General features: G+C 38.3%; 1 protein-coding gene across 4 annotated transcripts in view; it reads left to right on the forward strand.

The window, feature by feature from the left end:
* ADGB (androglobin) overlaps positions 1 to 24617 on the forward strand; it is a 153765-nt gene that overhangs the window by 15335 nt on the left and 113813 nt on the right. For all 4 annotated transcript variants that reach the window (XM_087865567.1, XM_087865568.1, XM_087865569.1 and 1 more), the window contains exons 2-5: positions 9400 to 9562; positions 14418 to 14510; positions 17468 to 17539; positions 19395 to 19604. In XM_087865567.1, the coding sequence (XP_087721693.1) occupies positions 9400 to 9562; positions 14418 to 14510; positions 17468 to 17539; positions 19395 to 19604 (538 nt within the window). The remainder of the gene's footprint in view (positions 1 to 9399; positions 9563 to 14417; positions 14511 to 17467; positions 17540 to 19394; positions 19605 to 24617) is intronic.

Here is a 24617-nt window from a genome sequence, read left to right on the forward strand (position 1 = left end):
TTTTTATATAATTTAAGATAAATGTTTCTACCTCACTTTTAAATAATTGGATTTTTTTTTAAAGATTTTATTTATTTGACAGAGAGAGAGAGACAGCCAGTGAGAGAGGGAACACAAACAGGGGAAGTGGGAGAGGAAGAAGCAGGCTTCCAGCAGAACATGGAGCCCAATGCGGGGCTCGATCCCAGGGACCAGGGATCACGCCCTGAGCCGAAGGCAGACGCTTAACGACTGAGCCACCCAGGTGCCCCTTAAATAATTGGATCTTAATTTCAAGATTGACAGCTATTTTACCTCAGCTTTGATGATATCACTTCCTTCCTTTACCATGACTGTTATTGCTGTCAATTTGGTAGTTTTTATATTTAGGTCATTTGTCACTTCTTTGTGTAGATAGATTTTCATTTTCATCGTTTATCTACAATTTTAGTTGATATATCTAGATGCAGATTTCCACCCCCTGACCTTCCATTTATCCTATGTTATTGCTTGATGTACTTTTTTCCATCTGAAGACACATCTTCCATTAATTCTGAAGATTTTTCAGCAGTCTTATTTCCAGATATTTCTCCCCACCCCCATTTTAACTATTTTATCTGTCTGGGGCTTCTTTTAGGCATACACTGGAGTTTTTCAATCTATTCTCTTGCTTAGTTCACATTTTCTATCTCTTTATGCAAACACTTTATTTTATTTTATTTTTTAAGCTTTTACTTGAATTGCGTTTAGTTAACATACAGTGTAATATTAGTTTCAGGTGTGCAGTACAGTGATCCCACACTTCTGTACGTCACCCGGTGCTCATCACAGCAAGTGCACTCCTTTTTTTTTTTTTCTTTTTAAAGATTTTATTTATTTATTCGACAGGATAGAGACAGCCAGCGAGAGAGGGAACACAGCAGGGGGAGTGGGAGAGGAAGAAGCAGGCTCATAGCAGAGGAGCCTGATGTGGGGCTCGATCCCATAACTCCAGGATCACGCCCTGAGCCGAAGGCAGACGCTTAACCGCTGTGCCACCCAGGCGCCCCTAGCAAGTGCACTCCTTAATCCCCATCACCTATTTACCAACCCCCCCCAACTCCCCTCTGGTAAACATCAATTTGCTCTCTGTAGTTAAGAGTCTGTTTCAGACACTTGATTTTAAAAAGTCTACCTTCTAAATCACTAGTCCTCTCCTTTCTTTGGCTTTATTTAGTCTATTCTTTCAACAGCTGAAGTTGTCTTGGCTAAAATTTTCCAGTCAATATCTCTTTGTTCATATTGATCTTGGTTTTTGTTTGTTTGCTTAATACCTTTCTGTGCTTGTTGCAAAGCAAAACTTTCCCTCCTTTGTCTTTTCAGTAATTCTAAACGTTTAAATATCTTTTAAGTTTGCTACATCATCTCTTTTCTTGGGTGTGATTTCTGTTCTTTTCTTTTTTTTTAATTTCTTTACTGACTGTCCTTTGTAATTTTAGATTTCTTTTTTTCCTTTTTAATGTTAGTTTTTCAGTTCATGTTTTGTAGATATTTTAAACTCATGGATACTGTTCTTTGCTATGTGGTTTGGATGGCTTTCCAGTCACTCCCTACCCATTGTGACATCCAATTGTGATACATCACTGAAAAGGACGGGACAGTTATTACAATATTGAAATACTTCCTTATCAGTTGGCAAATAGCTGCTTTTTTTGAGGTTTCTGAGGAATCTCTCTCTCTTTTTGAGCTCTGACCTCTCTGAAAACCCCACGACCTAGACACAATTTGGTTACCAAACGATGAAGGGACCAGTAGAGGGTCTCTAGCGCACTGTTCCAATATAAAACCAGAATGCTTTCTGATGAGTGGGTGCATTTTTATATGACCCTGCCCCCACCCAAGTCTTAGCATTAGGAGGTTGAAGGCTTTTCCACCCATTGGGGTAGAAGGCCACCCCCCCATTCCCATTTTTTTTTCCTCTTTTAGCCACCTGTTTCCTCATAAAAATCACAGGAAAGTGACCCATTGCTTGTTATGCCATAAACTATAGGGAGAGTTATACAAGCCTTAGTTCAAAGCTAGGAGCTCGTGAGTAACTCCAGCCACTTCCTCATTCATGAAGCCTGTTTCTTCCAAAACTTTTATACGACTTGTAATTTTAATGGATTGAATCATTTGCTAGTACTTGGGTATACTGTTATGTGAATAACATCACTCTGGGTGCCCCCCTGATATTTTAGTGCGTCACGTTTGATTTCTTTGCACATATGAGTTTTCTAGAATTTGGCAACATTTATTTCTCAGTATTACCAGTACCTAAGTCTTCAAAAGTCCTTGGCTACTTCTGTGTTTAAAGATTAGCTTGTTCTCAGAATTGATGAGAGCAGGAATAATGTGCTTTGAGGGCTCAAGGGTCTCAGCTGTACCATAGCCCTGGGTGCCTTCTGGCAGTGAACGTCAAAGGCATACTGTGCTGAGTTTCAAAAGCAACATGTTCGAGCATGATCTTTTGAAGTCCACAGTATATTTGACGTTGGGCTACATTTGACTACTGTTTATATTGTGTGTGTAACAGCATAGGTGAGCTACTGGGCTGGTATAAGATACCTCAAATGAGATTCTTTTTAAAGTGATCTTTAGTACAGATAGAATCAAATTTGACATGTTACAAGGAAAGTAGGCCAATTAGCGATAAAGCTTAATAGCTTTAGGGAGGAGCCAGAACATTTACTTACCCTTGACAGAATGAAGAGGAGAGCAAATCATAATCTTAACAGAGCCTTTATTTTTTTTAAGAAATTAGATCTTCCCCTTACAAAAACAGCTTTTAAGAGACTGCGTTTCCTGAATGAGTTAAATTTTATCATGATTTTGATGGCTACAAAGTCACAGATTTCTTTTTATCTCTACAGTTGTACCAACCCTCAATCAAACAGTGGTATGGTAATGTACTATTTTATGTCTTGATTTTTCTATTAATATTAGGAAAAATTTCCCTTTCTTCCTGAAAACTATTCTAGTTATCTTTCTGTCATCTTTTCTCACATGCTGCTTAGAAATACTCCTTTACGGGGCGCCTGGGTGGCACAGCGGTTGAGCGTCTGCCTTCGGCTCAGGGCGTGATCCCGGCGTTACGGGATCGAGCCCCACATCAGGCTCCTCCACTATGAGCCTGCTTCTTCCTCTCCCACTCCCCCTGCTTGTGTTCCCTCTCTCGCTGGCTGTCTCTCTCTGTCGAATAAATAAATAAAATCTTTAAAAAAAAAAAAAAAAAAAAAGAAATACTCCTTTACAATGGATATATTCTTAGATTTTCTTTTCCAGCAAGATAGTAGATAAGATAAACAAAAATAATACCTACAAATGCCTACCTAAAGAAATAAAAATCTTCAGGATCCAGAAATGGGGAGGGAACTGAAAATCAGAATGCTTTAATTCTAAGCTGAGGCTGTAGCTTCCCTAGGGAAGGTTTAGCAGTCTTAGGAAGGTAGACTCTTGTTTAAACATACATAGGACAAATGAGGAAAGGGAGTGCTCCAACCTTGGATAAAGGCACAACTTTCCAAAAGTTTCATTCTTTTTGAAGAGGTGAGTAAGAAAATCTGCTTTATAATCTTAGATTATAAGAAAGTTAGCTTTTCTAAGCTTAGTGACTGGCTGAAAAATAAAAAAATCTTCCTTGAGAAATGGAAACCTTCGAATTGAGACTTATGTAGGTTTGAGATCTGATTTTAAAATACCTATGGGGGGTTGCCTGGGTGGCTCAGTTGGTTAAGCATTTGTCTTCAGCTCAGATCATGATCCCACGGTCCTGGGATCGAGCCCCACATCTGGCTCCCTGCTCAGCGGGGAGTCTGCTTCTCCCTCTGCCTCTGTGTGCTCTCTCTCTCTCAAATAAATAAATAAAATCTTAAAAAAAAAATACCTATGAGTTCCTGGATGGCTTCTTTATTTGGGATCTCTGAAAGAAGAAAATTCCATATTAACATTGAAAAAACATTCTTTCAATATAGGATTGCCTTGGAGAAAGGGGACTAGTGGAAAAGAAAACCCTGATAAGAATGGCTCATAATAAAATTGTCCTAAACATGAGAATATTAAAAAAAAAAAAGGCAGAAATCACAACAACAAAAAAGAATCATGTGTCAAAGATTTAAGATAGTAGAAAAATAATCTATAAGTAATTTATCATGTGTATGTTTATAATGATTAAAGATATAAAAGAAGAAATCCAAACCCTAAAAAAAGAATTATACCCTTTATATTTGTCAACAACCAATGCTAGCTACAATATCAAAGAAGCAAGTAGGAAGTACTCAATGCTAGCTACAATATCACAGAACCCCCACACAACAAAGGATATTTCTCATTTATACTAGAGTAAGATCAGGAGTTTAGTAATGGTTTTGCATAAGCTAAATTAGGATTTTTGGCTCCTTCCCTCTAGCGGCATTACTGATGAGGGAACAGAAGGCAAGCTAAGGACAAAGCAGAAGCTGACACCCCCCCCACCCCCCCACCCCCCCACCCCCCGGCCGCCCTGCCCCGTGAGATATATGTGACATTCCTCGTGCACTCCTGGCTGCCCTAAAGCTAAGGAAAGGAAAACAAATGGTTAACTTATAGAGATCACAATCTTGCAAGACAAGAGTCTCCCTCAGTTTACAAATGTCTTAGCAATTTACAAGAACAAAACATTCCTATCAATAACCTAGCTTCCAGAAGGAAATGTAGATACAATTGAATGTCCTTATAACCTGCAGCCCATTGACAGATACTTGAAGCAAGCAGAGTGTAATGTTACCCCAGGAATCTCCCAAGTCTCTTCATGTTAATGCCTTGCTAGAGGGCAAAACAACCAGAACTTGACATTGGCAAGGCCTCAGGTATCCTTCTTTAACATATGAAAATCTTTTTGAAACCTCCCTCTTCCCTATGTCCCCCAACTCCCACCCCTCACAACCCCCAGAGCAGCAGCTCATTCTGCCCACGGGTCCTATCCCCGCGCTTTAATTAAACCACCATTTTGCACCAAAGATGTCTCAAGACTTCTTTCTTGGTCATCAGCTCCGGACCTTACCCTACTGAACCTCACCTATATTCCAAAACCCCATTAATTACCATTCCCCAAGATCTTCTCTGAAGGGTTGAGCATGCTGACGAGTATCTCATAGGATGTTTTATGAGCCTAGAGGTAGCATACAACACATCCCCCTACATGCTATTGTCCAAAATACCACCACAAAGTACCAGCCAAATTGCAAAGGATTGGGAGATGTAGGAAATGGGAAACAGGACTGGTGAGCCGTCTGATCAATCTCTACCTATACATAAAACCTTGAAATCGTTTTTTTTTTTTTTTTTAAAGATTTTATTTATTTATTTGACAGAGAAGGAGCAAGCACAGGCAGGGGGAGCAGCAGGCAGAGGGAGAGGAAGAAGCAGGCTCTCAGCTGAGCCAGGAGCCTGGAACCAGTTATGGGGCTGGATCCCAGGACCCTGGGATCATGACCTGATCTGAAGGCAAACGCTTAATGACTGAGCCACCCAGGCAGCCCCAAACTTTGAAATAATTCTAAAAGTAGTACGTGAAGACATTCATTCTTTTATTTCATGTAAATAGGTGACAGAGAGACAGGGAGACAGATTTCCTATGTTATCCAGGCACTGTTTCAATTGCTGGAAATAGAGCGAGTGAACAAAAACCCACTGATCCTTCCCCTGTGAAATTTACAAAGTCTGCCTGTGGAAACACACAAGCACTGAAGGATTAGTGAGAGAACTGCCAAGTGCTCTAAAAATGAGGCAGTACGAAAGGATGCAGAAAGGTTGCTATAATAGATAGGTGTTCTAGAAAGTCCCTCCCACCCTCAGCCTCAGAAAGGTGAAATTTGAGAGAGATCTTTCACATTCTTGTTGCTAAATTCAACATTTATTTTGTTGCGGAAAAATAAGAATCAGACCGGCGAGAGACCAAGTGACACTCGGACAAGTGGGAGAACTCGGATTTATTTTACGCCGGCGGACCCAGATGAGCCTGTGCTCGAAATTCTGGGCCCCGGACAATGGGGTTACAGGGCTTTTACAGGGGACTGCAGGCAGTCAGTTTCCAGGGGCTATGCTGACTGCTGGTAGGTGGGTTTAAACTGGGGGAGTGGGGGCTGCTTTAGGCGGGAACAGTAGTGCAAGGAGCCTGTGGCGGGAAGCCTGTTTACAGAAGCAGAAACCGCTGGTTATCTCTTGCTCCCAGTAGGGCTTCTGGTTATCTCTAGCTTATTGTTAGTAACTGTCCATCTTCTGGAGCCTGCTCTGGGCAATTTCCCTCTTCAATTTGTTCATATTTCATTCTGTTGCTCTATTAGCAGAATTTGGATGTGCTGTGCATTCTCTTACTTAAAAAGATGTTTTACTTGACTTCCAAGGCGTAACCCTGTACTGTTTTATTCCTGTCACTGTTTCTTAAGGCTGCTATAAACAATACCACAAACTTAGTGGCTTAAACAGTACAAAACTGTTACCGTGCAGTTCTCGAGGTCCAAAGTCCAAAATGGGTCTCACGGCGCTAGGGTGAAGGTACCAGCAGGGCTGCATTCCTCTCTAGAGGCTCACGCAGAGAATCCATTTCCTTACCTTTTTCAGCTTCTCGAAGCTGCTCGCTCTTTTGGGCATGTGGCCTCCTCCTTCTGTTTTCAGAACCAGCAGTTTTGCATTTTTCTATTCATTCTTCCAGAGTCAAATCTCCCTCTGATCACTTCTGCCTCCTTCTTCCACTTTTGAAAACACTTACGACTACATTGAACCCATGCAGAAAACCCAGGATAACCTCCCATCTCATCTAAAGTTGTCTACAAACCCTCTCTTGTCGTGCAAGGTTACACATCCCCCAGTTCTGGAGATTAGGGGGTGGATATATGGGGGTGGGAGTGGGGGGAGGATGCATTATTCTGTCTACCACGCTCACAGACTGCTTTTCTCAGTTTTCTTCCTACTCTTCCTGACTTTTCATGTGGAGTATCAGGGTAGGTATACAGCTGTATTGATAGTTAGAATATTGAAATATTTTAATATCGATTGTTGAGTAGCCTTAATGGTAACCTTACCAATAACCCTGAGCCCCAGACATTTCCGCCTCCCACCCTGAGTCCCTGATCTACCCTGAGGACCTCATACCCCTGACCCCACTGTGTAAAGTCAATAATGTCTGGCATAATTAGAGACTTTGAGGATTGGTCAATGCTCAGGTGTTTTGAATAGCCTTCCTGGGAGTGTCTGTTCCTTAGGTGTGGTCATTTTCTTGGTGATTTAATCCAGTCTTAAGACTTTAAATATTATCTATGCTGATGACTCAAATTTTCACTTTTAGACTAATTCCTCCTCCAAAGCCTCAGAATCCCATGTGTAACTAACTCTTCAGCATCTCCGCAAGCGTGTGACGCACATTTAAAGCACAGCTCATTCAGGAGTGAAACGCTGCTTTACTCCTTACCTCAGTTTGGCCCAATCCCCTAGTCTTCTGTCTTGCAGAAAACACCGAGTCAATCTATTGGCTTTATCTTAAAAACAGGGGACTCTCTCTTGTTGCCTCTACTGTGAGCAACCTGGTCCAAATCACCATCAGCTCTCACCTGTTATTTCCTTCTACATTCTCTTTCGTTTCCTTTGGCCTTTTCTCAACACAGCAGCAAGAATGAATGGTTACAAAATTTTCTGCTCCAAACTCTCCTTTGGCTTCCCTTCCCACTTAGGGAAAGCAATGTCCTTCCTTTGGCTTAGATCACCTCTATAATCTCTGAATCTCCTGTTACTGCTCTGAAACTATCTCCTAGTTCTTTCGCTCAGCCCCACTGATAGCTTTATTCTTCAAAGCGCCTGAAAGACTCTGCCTCCCTGTTTGTACTTGCCGCTTCTGTTTCCAGAACAGTCTTTCCACAGATCCACACAGCTCAATCCTTTATTTTCTTTCACTATTGACTTAACTATTACCCTATTATGGAGTGCTTTCCTTGACCACTGTATTAAAAATTGTGTACCTTAACTCTTCAGTTCCCCCTTCCTATTTTATATTTCCCCCTAGCATTTTTCACCTTCTAATATACTATATATTTTACTTAATTCATGCTGGGATTTTATGTCTTCACCCACTAGAATATGAACTCTATAACGGGACAGATTTTAGTCTGGTTTGTTCATTGTTTATCCCAGAGTCTAGAGCAGGCTCCCAGTCACTCATAGTTAAAACTTGAAAAATTAAACAAGACATGTATTTTAGACTTTAAAACTTATAATAATAAAGAAAAGGTAAAAGTCAAGGTTTAGAGATAAAATTGTAATATGTTAATAACGAGTGTATAAAACAAGTTCAACTTCTCTGTAGATAATTAGTGAAAATATATCACAAACTTTAAATATGCATATATTTGGGTACTGTAAGCCCTCTTATTAAAATCTATCCTAAGAAAGGAATTAATAATGTATGCAAAGATTTGGCAATAAGGAAAGCCACCAAAGTCTTGTTTATAATAGTGAAAAAAGGGGCCCCTGGGTGGTTCAGTTGGTTAAGAGTCTGCCTTCAGCTCAGATCATGATCTGGGGTCCTGGGATCGAGCCCCATGGTGGGCTTACTGCTCAGGTGGGGTGTCTGCTTCTCCCTCTCCATCTGCCTCTCCCCCTCCTTGTGTTTGCTCTCTTTCTCTCTGTGTCAAATAAATAAATAAAATCTTAAAAATATGTAATAGTGAAAAAAATTTTAAATCAAAACCTTCAAATTTTTAAATATAGAAACTTAAACCAAAAGAAGTGTATTTATACAATGGAACAGTATGCAATCATTAAATATGTATTTAGATAAATTCTCATTGATATAGGAACTATTTGCAATACACTGATAAATGGAAAGAAACAGTCTATAAAGAGAATGTGTTGAATGATGTGATTTTTGAAGAAGAAATGTATATCCTTGCACATCACTCTGAAAGAATGGACAATTGTTAACAATGTGGTTTCTAGAATGGAGTGGGCATGTCTTTCCTACTTACCTAATTTTTTAAAAACTTTATTTTAAAATAATGATCATATAGCACTCTTATACTGGGAAAAATCAAAATTTTGTTTGTACTGATCTTTAAAAAGCCATTAATATTATATGTGTAAAGGTTTAAGTGTGAATTGCATATAAATATTCCCCTTCATGGCATTTTTTTGTGTTTATGATGAATGTCCTGCATTAGTAAGTAGGGCCTGAGGCTCAAAATTTGTTTATGGAATAACCTCTTTGGATATTTTAGGTTTTTGAACCCTAACTTGTGGAAGCTGTCTGGCTACAGGTAAGACTATCGAAAAATGTCTTTAATGTGACTGCTGACAAGTTCATTGAATTTATACTATGTGATGAATCTGATTATTTTACCTTAAAACTACCCCACCCCCCTGCTCTGTCTCTAGGCAGTACTACTTGGGCGGTAATGTGCAACCTAGTTCCATTGAGCAGAAGAAGGGGAAATTCCCAATCTGGCCAGAATGGAGCGAGGCTGACATAAACGCGGAGAAGTGGGACGCAGGCAAAGGTGGAAAAGAAAAAGACAAGACAGGAAAAAGCCCTGTGTTTGTAAGTCTGCTTGTGTGTGACTAGAATTCCTCTTAGTCTTAAATTGCATAATAGAATAAGATTTGTTAACATGGAAGAGTGCTCAATCTTCTCCAGAGACTCCCTTCCAAAGAGAAATTTTGGTTTTGTCCACCTGCCTCCCTCCATCTTGCCTGTCTTTCCAAGCCTTCCAAGTCTTAGATCTGGGCTTTGCTAATCACATTTGAGTAAGTAAAAGGAGAGCTATGATCAAAGAGACGTAATAAAATAAAGGGGACATTGATAGAACAGTTTAGATAGTAGATTTTGGACAGGGTTGGGAACCAGGCATTTAGACAGAGTGGTTTAGAGAATGAAAGCCCCAGCACACCGGTGAGCTGTGATCTGGAGATGATAGGAGATTTTTTTTTTTTTAAAGATGTTATTATGAGATAAGTGTTGAATGTCTCCTAATATTCCCCCTCAAGATATTTGGGTGAAGATCTCTGGTACTATTTGTTTATTTATGACCATTGAAACATGATGTGCCCCTGGGATTGGAGCTGAAAATGGTGTTCCTACATTTCCCAACTATATTATCATAGGTTCTTCTGCCTATTTAAACATGTTTACTCTATTTCTAAAGACTTCTTTGTTGAGGATATGAGTCTGGGTTGCATACGACCCATTTGGGGCATCTGGGTGGCTAGTGCGCATGCTCTCTCTCTCTCTCCTCCTCTCCCTCACTCTCTCAAGTAAATAAATAAAATCTTTAAAAAAAATTAAAAAATAAATATGACCCATTTATTTGATGTAGCAATTCATTTAACAAAAATGTTTATAGAACACGATGCAGTTTGAAAACACAGACAAGATTGCCGGAATGACCTGGCTGAACTCTGGGGTCTTTATTTACATAGAGAACTCTGGAATGGTACTTATTAGTAATTACATTTTGTTCACAAAATGCAGAATTATAAACTGCATGATTCATTACAGTAATTTGTTTACAAAAGATAATAAATGTAACTAATTGCTGATTCTGTTAGCATGTGAACAATTTCAGATTAGGAACGTACGAGGGAATACATTCTTTGCACCATACCTAGGATGATTGTGGAACTTTTAGATTCATAGGGCTTTTGAACTTTCTGGGTTCAAATGAAAATGGTCATATTCTACATATTTTTAACAGAAATTTACAACTAATGGGGTTGTTGTGAATTTCCATCAGGAAGATAGACTGTGCAAATCGGCAGGTAAGCATGGCACTCTAGAAAAGATCTAAAGACGAGTCATTCCAAAATGTGAAGGAACAACAGGGAGGAGAAGAGCAGAAGTGCCTGAAAACTTAGAAATAGGAAATAAGATACAAACTGTAACATTTTAGTTGCAGTGCAAGTAAGCCTTTATCAGATGACGATGAAAAAATCCTGCAGATCTCTGGGAGGTTAGGCATCAAATTCTGGAACTTACCAATGTTATTGAAACAAGGGCGAATCTGTTGGAAGAATATTTATTGGAGGAAAACCACTGAGACTAGAGCAGTAACATGTGTGCTGGTTACTTGATGCCCATTTCATTTGGGGGCAACATATAGGAATGCTGCTAGCTGAACATCAGACCCCAACATTGATTCTGTGGCCCTTGGATTATGGAGCTGTATAAAACTGCACGACTAGGGCAGCTCCAGCCCTTCTCCTGTGGTGAATCGGGACTATTCCAATGGAGAGTGACACTTCAGAACCTTAGCCAACACTCCATTCTGCCTCTGCCAGCTTTATAAGGCAGGAGAGCGGCAGGTCAAACCCTGGTTCTTACAACAGCACAAAGGTACCATCTGGGATACAATCTTGCTTCCCGCTCCCAGTTCTGTTCTACAACCTCAGCATTCATGGCTCGGGAAGCGACAGTCCCTCACGAAAGTGAGTGGTGGACACCCCCAGCATGTTGCGTTTGCAACATCCATATCTTACCGGGATCAATTACCTTAAGCATCCAACTATAGCAAGTAGCCTTGGAATTTTATAGAAAGACTCTTCTTTAGATGTGAGGCTAGTGATCAGGAAATCAGCATCAGATAAGCTAATCTATAATCCAGAGTCAGGTCTCATTTCTTCAGCTAAGTGACAGCAACAAGAAGACATGATGGGTGAACCAAATTGAGATATATTTAATGAAGCATTGTAAAGTGGATATAAGAAATAAGAAATACACTTAAGGCAAAATGACATGGAAAGATTACCATTAACTGAACATGGAGAAAAGGGAATCATACCAGATTATGATATGATAAACTCCCATTTACCTTTTTTTTCTCCTCAAAGATATTTAATAATTCAAGGCATGAACATGAAAGGCCAAGCAGAAAGTAGTGGCTTGGGGCTTATGCCAGTTTCTCAGGGCTGAAGAGATAGATGATACTGACTGGGGCTGCAAGAGCAGCCAAAACTTGAACCCAAATCCCAGAGGTAATTTCAGAATCACGATCTGAAAATTTCCCATATAATTTTATTTCAAGATATTTACCCAGATCCTAAGCTATATGTGTGAAGATTTTGCTGCTGAGCAAATGAGTAAAAAGCAACAGCTTGGAAGCTAAATAACAGAGAAGATATTTCATGATGCTATGGCAAGAGACTGGAATTTAGGGTATACCAAGGTGAAGGGACTCAGACACTCCACCCTTTCAGTTAGTACCCCAACATGGCTGTAGCATTCTGTAGTGAGTAAAGGAAAACCAAACAGCCCTACCAAATCCTGAGACCCAGTGTTGAGGGGTCAAGTTCATTTTGTACTTTGCCTGCCAGAAAGGAATAAAATCCTCCTCTCTGGAGGAAGGCATCATTACTCAGCACCCATATATATTTTTATATGCAACGTATATCATACAATCAAAGTTTACTGCACATGAAAAGAAATAGGACTAAGTGGCTGAAAAACAGGAGGAAATATTAAATAATAGAAATAGAACCACAGGTGACTCTGATTTTGGAATTGTCAGGGGACTTTAAAATAACTGAATTAATATTTGTAAGGGAAAAAATTGACATGAGGCAACCTCAGAAGTCTGTGTGGCTCTTGGAAACTTCAGTCTATTGTTCAGGGACTTATTCTTTGAACATTTTGACTAGATGTTGGGATTGCCTTTGTCTTCATTTGAAGTATTCCAGTATCTTAAATATGCTGCAGATACCCATAGACACTGTGTAGGGCTCAGGCAGTACCCTCAAATATAACCCGTTTCTCAGGTCACCCTAGCATTAGGATAAAAATACGATTACCATAAAAATCACAAAATGGTATTTACTTGCCCCTGTCACTATGAACTCAGGTGAAATTTAGTGCTCCTTTTTTTCAATACAGATAGTTTATATTCCTACAGCATTGTTTTTGTAGTCCCAGCACTGTTCATTTTTTTGTAAGGACCACTCCCACAGCCTAACTACCTTAGGCGCTGTGAGAACTTTTACAGAGTCGCTACTTGAAGTCTAATTTACGATGTTGCTAGCATTTGAGAGTAGACAGTTGAATATCATTCTTCCTCCAGAGCTCACTAATTGACCCACACTAAAGGGTCAAAAATTAATAATATAATAGCATTTTTGGACATTTATCTCAGAGAAATAGAAACTTATGTTCATGTAAAAACCTGTAAAATTTATAGCAGCCTTCTAAGTAACAGTCCCAAATTGGAAATAGCCCAGATGTCCTTCCGTGGATGGATGGTAAACAAACAAACAGATAGCCATATCATGAAATATTACTCAACAATAAACAAGAACAAACTATTGTTACATGCATCAGCTTGAATGAATTGAACATCCAAGGAATTAGGCAGAGAGGGGAAAAAAGCCAATCCACAAGGTTACATGCTATATGATTCCATTCATATACCATTATTTTTTTTGAAGATTTATTTATTTACTTACTTGAGAGAGAGAGCGAGCCCTTGTGTGCATGGGAGCAGGGGGAGGGGCAGAGAGAGAGGGAGTGAGACTCTCAAGTGGACTCCCCGCTGAGTGCAGAGCCCAATGCAGGGCTTGATCTCAGGACCTTGAGATCATGTCCTAAGCCCAAACCAAGAGTCAGATGCTTAACGGACTGAGGCAACCAGATGCCCCTCATATAACATTACTGAAATGACAAAATTAATGAAAAAGAGACCAGATTAGTGATTGCCAGGAGGTAGGGATTAAGCAGGTGGTAAGGGGGTTGGAGGGTGGGCATGGACATAAAAGGGCCTAGGAAGGATCCTTGCACTACTGGAACTGTTCTATATCATGACTGGGTCAATGTCAATATCCTGGTTGTGACATTGCACTATGGTTTTGGAAGATTTTACCACTGGAGAAACTGATTAAGGAGAACACAGGAACTCTCTTTATTATTTCACACTATGAGGTGTGAATCTATAATTATCTCAAAATAACATGTTTAATTTTAAAAATTAATACATGAAAGTCAGATCCAAGGTACAAATTTCATGGGCGTGCAATCATATTTATGATTTTTAAATCTTCTCTACTCGAGTAAAAAACAACAACAACAATATATTCAGTGCAAAATATGTCCATATCTGGTCCATCCAAATTGTTTTCTACCATACCTACCTCACATTCCAAAGCAGCTCATGCTCGTTTAGACTACTTCCTCCGCAATAAAATGTTACTCGGCAATCCAGGTTTCGTTCATTCAATACAGTATTATTAACTTCAATAGTCAGCAAATACTCCATGAACCAGCTCTGAGAGCAAACACAGAAAGTGCTCTATAAATGTGTATTTATTGATCGAATCTATGCACTTACTAATTTTTATTAGGGTTGAGTTGCTTTCATTTTAATAGAACCAAACGGAGAAAAAAACCCTCAATATATTAATATATTTTTATATAGCATTTTTTTGAAGACCCTGAAGGAAAGATTGAATTACCACCATCGCTGAAAATTTATTCCTGGAAACGTCCACAGGATTTTTTAATTAATAAGGTAAGAAAGATTTTCATTATCGAACAAAATACATATTAACTAAGGGCTATAATATCCTAGTTATGAAAATTCTCAACTTTAAAACCATGTAGGGTACATTTTTCCTGCGGTATTCAGTAAGAAAAAGGAATTACTTTTTAGGATTTAATAGAAATAAATGTTCATCATCATAGTTTAATATGTCTTGTACTGGCTCCCAAGTGAATATTGAAATTTTGTTTAGAGTCTTGAGTTTTCTTTTTCTCTACATGATATCAAAGGAGAGCCTAAAATGTGTGGGAAGTTATTCCTTAATTTCTGACTGACAGACTTTCCCTTTCCTGCTGCGTAGCAGGAACTTATGCGGCGTGAAGTTCTGTTTACTCTAGTGTTTGTTAGCTTTAATTTTCTAGCCCAGGAGATTTGCACTTAGCTCTCTGCATTCCAGGTGTTCTTGAAGCATTTTCCAACGCTTCATTTCTGGATGCCATGCCCAGCCACTTGGATCACAGTGACTGGGACATCGCCAAAGAAACCATCCTTTTAAATAGCACTACGTACATGAAAACGTTAGATCCACTGGTCTATCTTCTTAACTGCTACGTTAGTTTGAATATATTTGCTGTGTCCAAGGGTCTAATTATCACTGATTCCTTTTTTCCCTTTATGGATCTCCTATCATTTTCATTTAATGCATGGAAAACCAGTAGGCTGAAATAGTTATTTAGTGCTAACCAAATGGTTGTGAAGCAGCTGATTCTTCCATTTACTATGGAATCCATTGAATCTCAGTTTCACGCAGTGATTTTATTTCTAGAATTTTTAGCCTTCATAGGCACTGCTACTATTGCCAGAAAATACAACTTATCCACCATATTTCCAATTACTGTTACCAGCTGAGAAAGTCAGATAATCCTAAATTCAAAGATACTTAGTAAAATGAGAAAATAAGAAGATACATTTCAACAGAATATTTATTGAATGCCTGCTTATAAGATATTTTAAATAAATCAAATGTACATGAACCATGCCTTTAAATTACGTATAATGTTAGATAATATTGGCATGAAGAATATAAATTCTATGGTCTTAACATAGTGCACTTAATAATAGTGCATTATTAATAATATTCAGGCTCTGTGCAACGGAGGTGTAGTTTACATTTCATGCAAATAAAGGATATTAATTCCCTGAAGTGAAAGTGTTTCAAATGTGAATAAGTGGACAAGTTATACACCATCTCTTTCTCTTTTTAACGTACCTCAGTTCTGAGAGATAGCCCTTGTATTGTAAGTAAATTCATCCATTGCCGATGACGACACTTCTCCCTACATTTATCACGACGTTGCCGCTCACCTCAACAGCTCTGTTCCGCACTGACTCTGTCTCTTGTTCCTGTGCTCAAACTCCTCTTGGAGTGTGGACCAGAACAGCCACAACGGGAAGTCTCGCTAACTAGGAAAGGCTTAGAATAATGTTTTTCAGCTTTTAATGTCTAGATCCACGGTAGTAAATACATTTTACGTTGAAACTCATTAAATGTGGGCATACAGAAAACTTAAACAAAAATTTAGCAAAACAATAATGACCTTTCTATGTGAGATTTACTATATTCTACTCTAAGCCAAAGATGAAGACAGAGGATGTGATTTAAGTTAGAGAGAAGCCACATTATGAAAAACATTAAAAGCCTGCATTTAAGATATCAGAAGATATCAGAATCAACATGGACTGTACAACTGAGGAGGTTAACAAGACCTGACCACTGAGGGGTGATCAGATTTGTTTATTTCTGAGAATCAGGTATGGATGGTTCAGATCCTTGACTGAGGATTACATTGAACAGATGTAAGATGTCCAAAGATGTATGCTTGAGTCTCAGTTACAGGTATAAGGAATAGAGACCTCTGTAGAGACTTCTACCTTAATATTTGCTGTCTTTTACACACCATCAGTTTCTCTTTTATATTTGTTGGCAGGCAACTATTAAGTTCCACTCCTCAAATTTTAGTTATTCAATATTTATTTAATCTATAGCTAATCAATTTTAATGTCCATTGGTACTTGCCAAAGAGTATGGACATTTTGGAAGTACAATTAGCCAAAGCAGAATTTAAAATACATATTTTTGTATAAAATAGTTTAAATAATATATATATGTAACTTACTATGATCATAAATTATAAACTTAGATTCAATTTAGGCCTTCAATGTAGTTTGGGGTTAATTTTTCTCACACATAAAGAAATATTTTATTGAGTTTTCAAGGTGCTAGTTATACATGTGATTGATAGTAGTTGATGGCGTTAGTTTCCAAGAAAATCTATTTTATTAATCAAAACCGTATTTCTGTTAATTTGATATGTTAAGTATATAAGCTTGATGTGAATTGTAAAGAATTTTTAAAAACTGTTACAAATTATATTTTTCCTTATTACGTTTGTTCCTTAGTGGTCTAAATACATAGAAGCATCTTTAGATATATACCAACTAAATAATGACCATCAGATGATTTTTTTTAAAAGAGGATTTGAAATTGGGCAAGATTTTTAAAAGCTGTCATACCTAATATTTTTTATCAAAGGGATGAAGATATTTTTCCTGCTAGCATGTGTTAACTAAGCTTCAGGTTTAACTTGAAAGGTTAATTTAAATTTCAAGTCATTTTTTAAACTCTCAGATTGTGTATATATGCATGCTGAGATCATCTGCATATATTATCTCTTACAACATTTCATTTGTATATGAAAATACTGTGATAGGCATCACATTATTAAGTGAATGTCATCCGTAGCTCTAACAGGGTTATCTTATGGAATAATGAGCTTAATTTTTTTTTTTCTTTTAATTCCTCTGGTTGGGAGAAATGAAATCAGGTTTGACTTCTTATATCAAATGAAACTATATTTCATTCAGCTACATTTCCTTTATTTTTACTAAGGAGTAATACCTTTTTTTACATGTATTTTTAATTTCAGGCTCCAGTAGTTGTGAAAAATGAAATCCTGTTTGACTTGTTTTCAGCAAATGAACATTTATTCTGCAGTGAGGTATGTAGGGAAGTCTTAACTGAAGCCTGATTGCAGAATACTTTCCAGACCTGCTTAAAACAATTCTCAGACCGTCGATTCCACTTCTCCCTTGCTCGCCTCTAAGTTTTGGTATAACTCAGTATTTTGTACACCAGACATTCAAAGAGGAAGAGAAGCCTCTTCAGTTGAGTTTAATGAGCAAATGGTGGGAAAATGTTAGTGTTAGCATTGCCGTGCCCCTATTTTCCTGCCCATAGGCCCACAGTAGCTGTGATCTCACAATCTGGGCATTTCTCCTCTTGATCCACCTACCTAGCAATTGACTTGAAGTCGCTTGGAACTTGCTCTCCAGGGTGCTCAAGGGCAGGGTGTCCTGATGTTGTTTGACTTGCTAATGCAGGGAAAATGTCACCTAAACACCTCCAGCTCTCCACCCTGGGTTTTCTCCATCAGAGGCAGACCTGTTCCACTCGCCTAAGGAGGTTATTTCAGAAGCAGGCCATTTTAAAAAAAATTATTTTCTTCCAGAAAAAAATTCTGACCCAGTCAGAATTAATAGGCATTATTGATTCAAACACTTTGTCTTTCGTATTTTAAATATCTTGACCGATATTAAAGTCAAAACATTTCTTTCTTCAACCAGGTTGTATTGATTAGTATAATGTTATCTCTGAATTGTTTTATACTTTATATTTTAGTCTAAAATATGGTTATTTTATGATCCAAAGCATGATTAGACTTCAGCTTTTCATTTTTTAAGGAAGTATAAAATTTTCTATAGCAAAATTCCCAGATATATATACAGGAAGATACTGGATTTACCTTTCTTTTTCAACTAAACTAAACTTGTAGAAATGTCCTAGATAATGTAAATTAAGGAAAACATAAATCTTATGAGGTTAGTCTCAAGTATTTAATCTTCTTATAAACCAGGCAGCTAAACATGAGATGATTATTTCAGAAAATCCGATACTACTAAGGGTAATGTATTTACTTAACACCCACTGTGACCCAGAGATTTTTTTATCCATTGTTTCTATTCCCTATAATATGCTGAAAAATAGATAGCATAATCTGCATCTTACAGACTGCATTTCATAAACTGCAACTTAGAGACGGTGTAAGGACATACCCCAGAGCAGAAGGAACTGAAAGAAAATTCAAATCCTGGTCTCTGTTTCTGCTCTGAAGCTCAGCTCCCCACTGCACCTTGCTGCCCGTTGAAAACTCTGCAAATGGAGTTTTACTTAGAGCACTTCTGATTGGCATATGAAATATGAGACTTGGAGAATATTTAAATGTGTGTGCAATTTTAATTCTCTCTCATATCACATTCCTTGTCTAGCTGATCCGACTGACATAGAAGAGATCATTTTCTTCTCAAACTTCTCATTTACAGAAGAGTAGCTTAATCATTTATATAAAGTTAATCCCAAAATAAAATCATCACAGCTCTCAGAAGCATTCAATCTCTCTCTTTCTGTCTCTCTCTCTCTCTCTCTCTCTTTCTCTCACACACACACACACACACACACACACACACACACACACACACACACAGAGCTGAAATGAAGGTCAATGTCAAAAGGAGGTCAATGTCAAACCACTGATCGTTTAATCTGGAAGACAGCTCTTAGTTAAGTGTGTTTAATGTTAAGTCTTTTTAGTTTGTATTGTGACTATATTTCCTGACAACGAAGGCAAGAACTATGACTTTATTCTGTAGGTCAGCAATCAAAATGTGAAGCACATTATATGTAGAATTTAATGTGAAAAAGTAGATTGGAAGTAAATTTCCGACTGGTTTCCTGCATAAATTACAGTACCAACAACTGAAAAGCAATTGATTAACACTAATGACTTTTGCCTCTAGCTGATGAGATGGATTATCAGTGAAATCTATGCAGTGTGGAAGATATTCAATGGAGCTACTTTGAACAATTATTTTAAAGGGAATGCAGGGGACCCTCCTCTTCTCACCTGGAAGCCCTGGGAGCACATCTATTCTCTGTGCAAGGCTGTGAAAGGTCACATGCCTTTATTCAATAGCTATGGAAAGTATGTCGTGAAACTTTACTGGATGGTAAGTAAGTTCATGTTCATGTGCGTTAAAATTAGTCTGTCCTTCATATTGAAATATATTTGTCTTACACGCTGTTACCTAGGCTAATACAAGATCGTGCTGTTTATACAGGACGTCAGTTGTGCAGTCACTGACAAGATCTGTCCTACATGTGTAATTTGGGATCAATAACAAACATCGTTGTCTGTCCCGAGACCCCCCGTCCCACCTGCCTTTTACACTGGTGTTGCTTGGAACACGGAGGGGTCGGTCCTCTGCTCTTTCTGTCCTCTCAGGCAGGGGGGCTGGGTGGGCCGGCGGAATCATGGGGCTTTCTCTGTGATGTGGGATGGGGTCTTGAGCAGAGGGAGTGCTTGAGCATGGTCCATTCTTTCTCTCCTGGGATTTGCTGCTACTGAGGGGCCTGGTCCCACCTAGGCTTTGCCCTAAACTTGAGATTTGTACTCATGTTAACAAATCTTACCTTGACAAAAAGTTTTTGCTTCTGCCTAAAAGGGAGCAAATGGGATAGTAGAAATAGAGAATTCAAAACCCCTTGGTTAATAAGGCAAAGTAGGCTCACACCACATTTAGCAACACTAGATGATGAAACACCTTTGAGTTTTTGTTGATGGGATGGTCTTTCTAAAGGCCCAGACTCATAGGCAGGGCCAGCTACATGATTTACAGAGCCCCCCGTTAAAAAATTATTAGGAATTTCAATATGGTGATAGTAGCACTTAAATAAAAAGCATAGGGTCCTTCTAAGTGTGAAGTTATACCCATGAAGTGGTCCTGGTCACTAAGGAAGAATGTTCTTCAACATTTGAGGACGAGGGGAAGCATGAAAAGTTAATCATCCCATTCTATATTTCTAAAGAACATGACTTTTCCCTAATGAGCCAGAACCATCCATCTTTCCTGGGATAGGGAATGCTGGGAGGCATCCTAATGCTTAGGGATTAAAGGATTGTTGCACCAGGAAGGTAAAAGTAAAGAAGGTAATACTAGCCTCTGATCTCTAAAATAGGATCTTTGTTTTGATGTTCACTGCAAGACAATAGACTTTGAAAGTCAAAACTGTGTGAGGAGAGAAAATGACTTCCTAAACGCCTTCATCTTCCTTACTTACCAACCAGGGGGCAGACTTGGCAGACAAGAGTTCAAAGTTTTACTGTGCATGGAGGAGTGAGAGTAACGACATGGTAATAAGAAGGTGGATGCATTGTGGATAGGGTTAAGGGATTACAGAGAGAAGGCAAAACTGGAAGAGTGAGGAGGTCAAATGCCTGGGTATTTTCTCCCCATCCGTCCCCCACCCATTTTCCACACATTTGCTTACACTTGAGGTGGGAGTGAGTTCAAAATGATTAATAATTACAAAGAAGCATCAGTAGAATATTAAACCAACCCTGTTAGTTTCTCTTTCTCTGCTTCCTGACATCCTTCCTTCTTTGCAAATGTCCTTCTGGACAGAGGCCAACATTTATTAACACTACATTCCGTTTTACAGAGAAATTGTGATTTATTTCTCTTTAACTATACTGATTCCTCATAAGCCCAAACCCATTTGGATTGAGAATTAAAAAACAAATTTACTCCAATTTGAAATTTCATTCTGAACCAATCATTTAAGCAGTCTAGGCAAGGTAGCCCCAGAGAAAAGAGGGGCTTCTTCCAGTTCGTCACTGGTCTCACCTGAGGAACGGCTGGTGGGGGCTGATGCTTGGCTGTTGAGTGCTGAGATGTAACGTGTTCCATGTGCATTAGTTTTTGTAGGCAATTTGTTGGCGCTCATGGCTGAAGTGCAAGGCCAAATTCTTGCTCACTGAGACTGAGAGAAAGCTTACCGGCTCTCAGCATTTCTAGATACACCCATGGTCCCCACAGACCCTTTAGGGTCCCTTTCAGTGTCCCTTGCACACAGAAGCAAAGGGACCACATCCCTCAAGAGAGTAGACACCAAACATGCCATGGACTGAATACAGATGTAGATAAAATATGACAATTATGTAGAAGAATCTAGCAAAAGTCCTATGGAGGAGCAGATTTTCAACATCATTAGTATTCTTCCTTCTTTCATTTATTCCGTCTCTCTTTCCCATTGCTGCTACCTTCCACTACGACGAAAGCCAACGCATCCGATCCTTTTCTTTCCGCCTCTCGCTAGAGCCAGGGGAAAAGCACGTGATCAGCTTACCAGATTCTGACTTGCCCCCAAACCGTTCTTATGTGAGGATGTGAAGACGGACGGGACATACAGAGATGGTGGCAATGCTGTGTCCCACTGCTCCTGCAACATGGCCTTGCTGTGTGTCCTTTGCCCAAACATGTTTAGTTCCTGCCGAGTTCTGATGCACAATCCTCTAGCATTCCATCACATCTGTACATCTCTTACATACCTCTTGAATTGCCTCTATTTCGCCCACTTGTAAAACAGGTTATTTAAAGTTTTGTTATGGAGCGCAAGTGTTCTTCTGTATGTTGCAGATAATCACATAATGTGGGTGTAGAAGTGCTTTGAAATTTGTCTTTTAATCTTACATCTTCTACCCGAGACTTGTAATTTTTATGCAGTCGATTATGTCATTATTTTTCTTTACTGAGTCTAGGGCGTTCATGTTATTTGAAGTTAGATATCACTAACTCAAGAATATAAAAAATATGTCCCCTTATTTTATCTACTATTTTTGGTTTTTTAAGATAATATTTGAGACTTTGATTTGTTTAACTACAAGAAATAAAGACTTGGTTTATTTTTTATTCTAAGTCTCAGCTAATTGCCCTAGGATTATTATATATTGAATGTTGTACCTTTTATCCACTAAATTTTAAAAACCACTTTGACGATACACTACATTCTAATATGGACTTGTGTTTGTTTCTGGACTCCATTTTCTTCTGCTATTTTTCTTGTCCTTCTTTGTTTCTTTCTTTGAGAGAGAGAGTGTGGGGGAGGAGGGGCAAAGGAAGAGAATGAGAGAGAATCCCAAGCAGGCTCCACACCCAATGCAGAGCCTGATGGGGGAGCTCTGTCCCAACCCTGAGATGAGATTAGAGTTGGACGCTCAACCGCCTGAGGCACCCAGGTGCCCCTTTTCTTGTTCTTTTTAAATACCATATTGCTTTAGTTGTTATGAATTTATAGTTTGTTTTGATTTTTTTAGAACAAAATCTGCCTAATGTCTTTTGCTTCAATATTTTCATACAAACACGCTTTTATACAACATACATGCTTTTTGGATAAACATTTTTGTTGGTACTTATCTTTGAACACATTTATAATTATGTATTCTTTATTCTCTCTATAAAAGGGTTTAGTGCTTATCATCCTGCTACACCTTCTCCTCTCTTGAGTATTTTATTTTGATTCATTGTTCATTCCGCTGGAATATGTATCCCAGAATTTTATTCACTTAGGATATATATGCTGTATATTTTGGGTGATTTTAGAGATTGAGGTCTATTTTCCTTTATATATGATTGTTATATGAATGATAATTTGCTTACATATGAAATACTTGGATAATATTTTTTTTTTTTGTTTTAGAACACAACAGCCAATGCCTGAGTATCTTCTGGTTTTAGTGTTAAAAACGGTCATTCTGAGGCCTTTACTCTATACCATAAATCTGAAATCCTAACACTTATCTCACCTATCCCTATTTCATTTCTTTCCAGAGCACTGACTACGGAACATCCCATGCCCCATCCTCTTAGTGAATTCATTAGTATATGTAAAATATATAAGAAGCTATAGCCTTCTAGATGTTTTCTTTATTCAGGCATTTTGCTTAAATGTGTATTTCTTACATTCATATATTGGCCCAATCTACAAGGTTTTTTTATTATTATTGTAGTATAGATGGCACAGAAGTTACATTAGTTTCAGGTATATAACAGAGCCATTCATTAAGTTTATATATTATGCTATGCTCACCACAAATGTAGCTACCATCTGTCACCATTCAACTCTCATAATATCATTGATTATATTCCCCATGCTGTATCTTTATTCCCACAACTTATTCCTTCCATACCTAGAAGCCTGTATCTCCCACTCCCCTTCACCCATTTTGCCCATCCTCCCATCTTCCCACTTCCTCCTCTAGCAATCACCAGTTTGTTCTCTGTATTCATGGGTCTCTTTCTGCTTTTTGTTTGTTATTTTATTCATTTGTTTTATTTTTTAGAATCTATGTATAAGTGAAATCATATGGTATTTGTCTCTCTCTGGCTAACATATTTCACTGAGCATAATACCCTCTAGATCCATCCATGTTGTCACAAATAACAAGAGCTCATTCTTTTTTGTGGCTGAGTAATATTCCATCGTGTGTGTGTGTGTGTGTGTGTGTGTGTGTGTGTGTATCCAACTTCCTTATCTATTCGTATATCAATGGACACTGGGTTACTTCTTTATCTTGGCTATTGTAAATAATGCTGCAATAAACATAGGGGCACATATATTTTTTCAAATTAGTGTTTTAGTTTTCTTTGTTTTTCTAGTAGTGGAATTACTGGATCATGCAGGATTTCTATTTTTAATTTTTAGAGGAACCTCCGTACTGTTTTCCACAGAGGCTGCACCAATTTGCATTCCCACCAACAGTGCACAAGGGTTTCTTTTTCTCCATATCCTCTCCAACACATGTTATTTCTTATTTTTTTATTTGAGCCATTCTGCCACATGTAAAGTGATACTTCATTGTGGTTTTGGTTTGTATTTCCCTGATGATGAGTGATGTTTAGCATCTTTTCATGTGTCTGGTGACCTGTATGTCTTCTTTGGAAAACTGTCTATTTAGATTCCCTGTCGATTTTTTAATTGATATTTATCTTTTGGTGTTGACTCGTATAAATTCTTTATATATTTTGGATATTAACTCCTTATTGTATATATCATTCGTAACTATCTTCTCCCATTCAGTATGTTGCCCTTTATTATGGCTTTGTCTACTGTGCAAAGCTTTTTATTTGGGTGTAGTCCCAATAGCTTATTTTTGTTTTTGTCTCCCTTGCCTTAGGAGACAT

This window comes from Ursus americanus, chromosome 11 (assembly GCF_024610735.1).
Source record: "Ursus americanus isolate L20-20 chromosome 11, mUrsAme1.1.p, whole genome shotgun sequence".
NCBI classification, from domain to species: Eukaryota; Metazoa; Chordata; class Mammalia; order Carnivora; family Ursidae; genus Ursus; species Ursus americanus.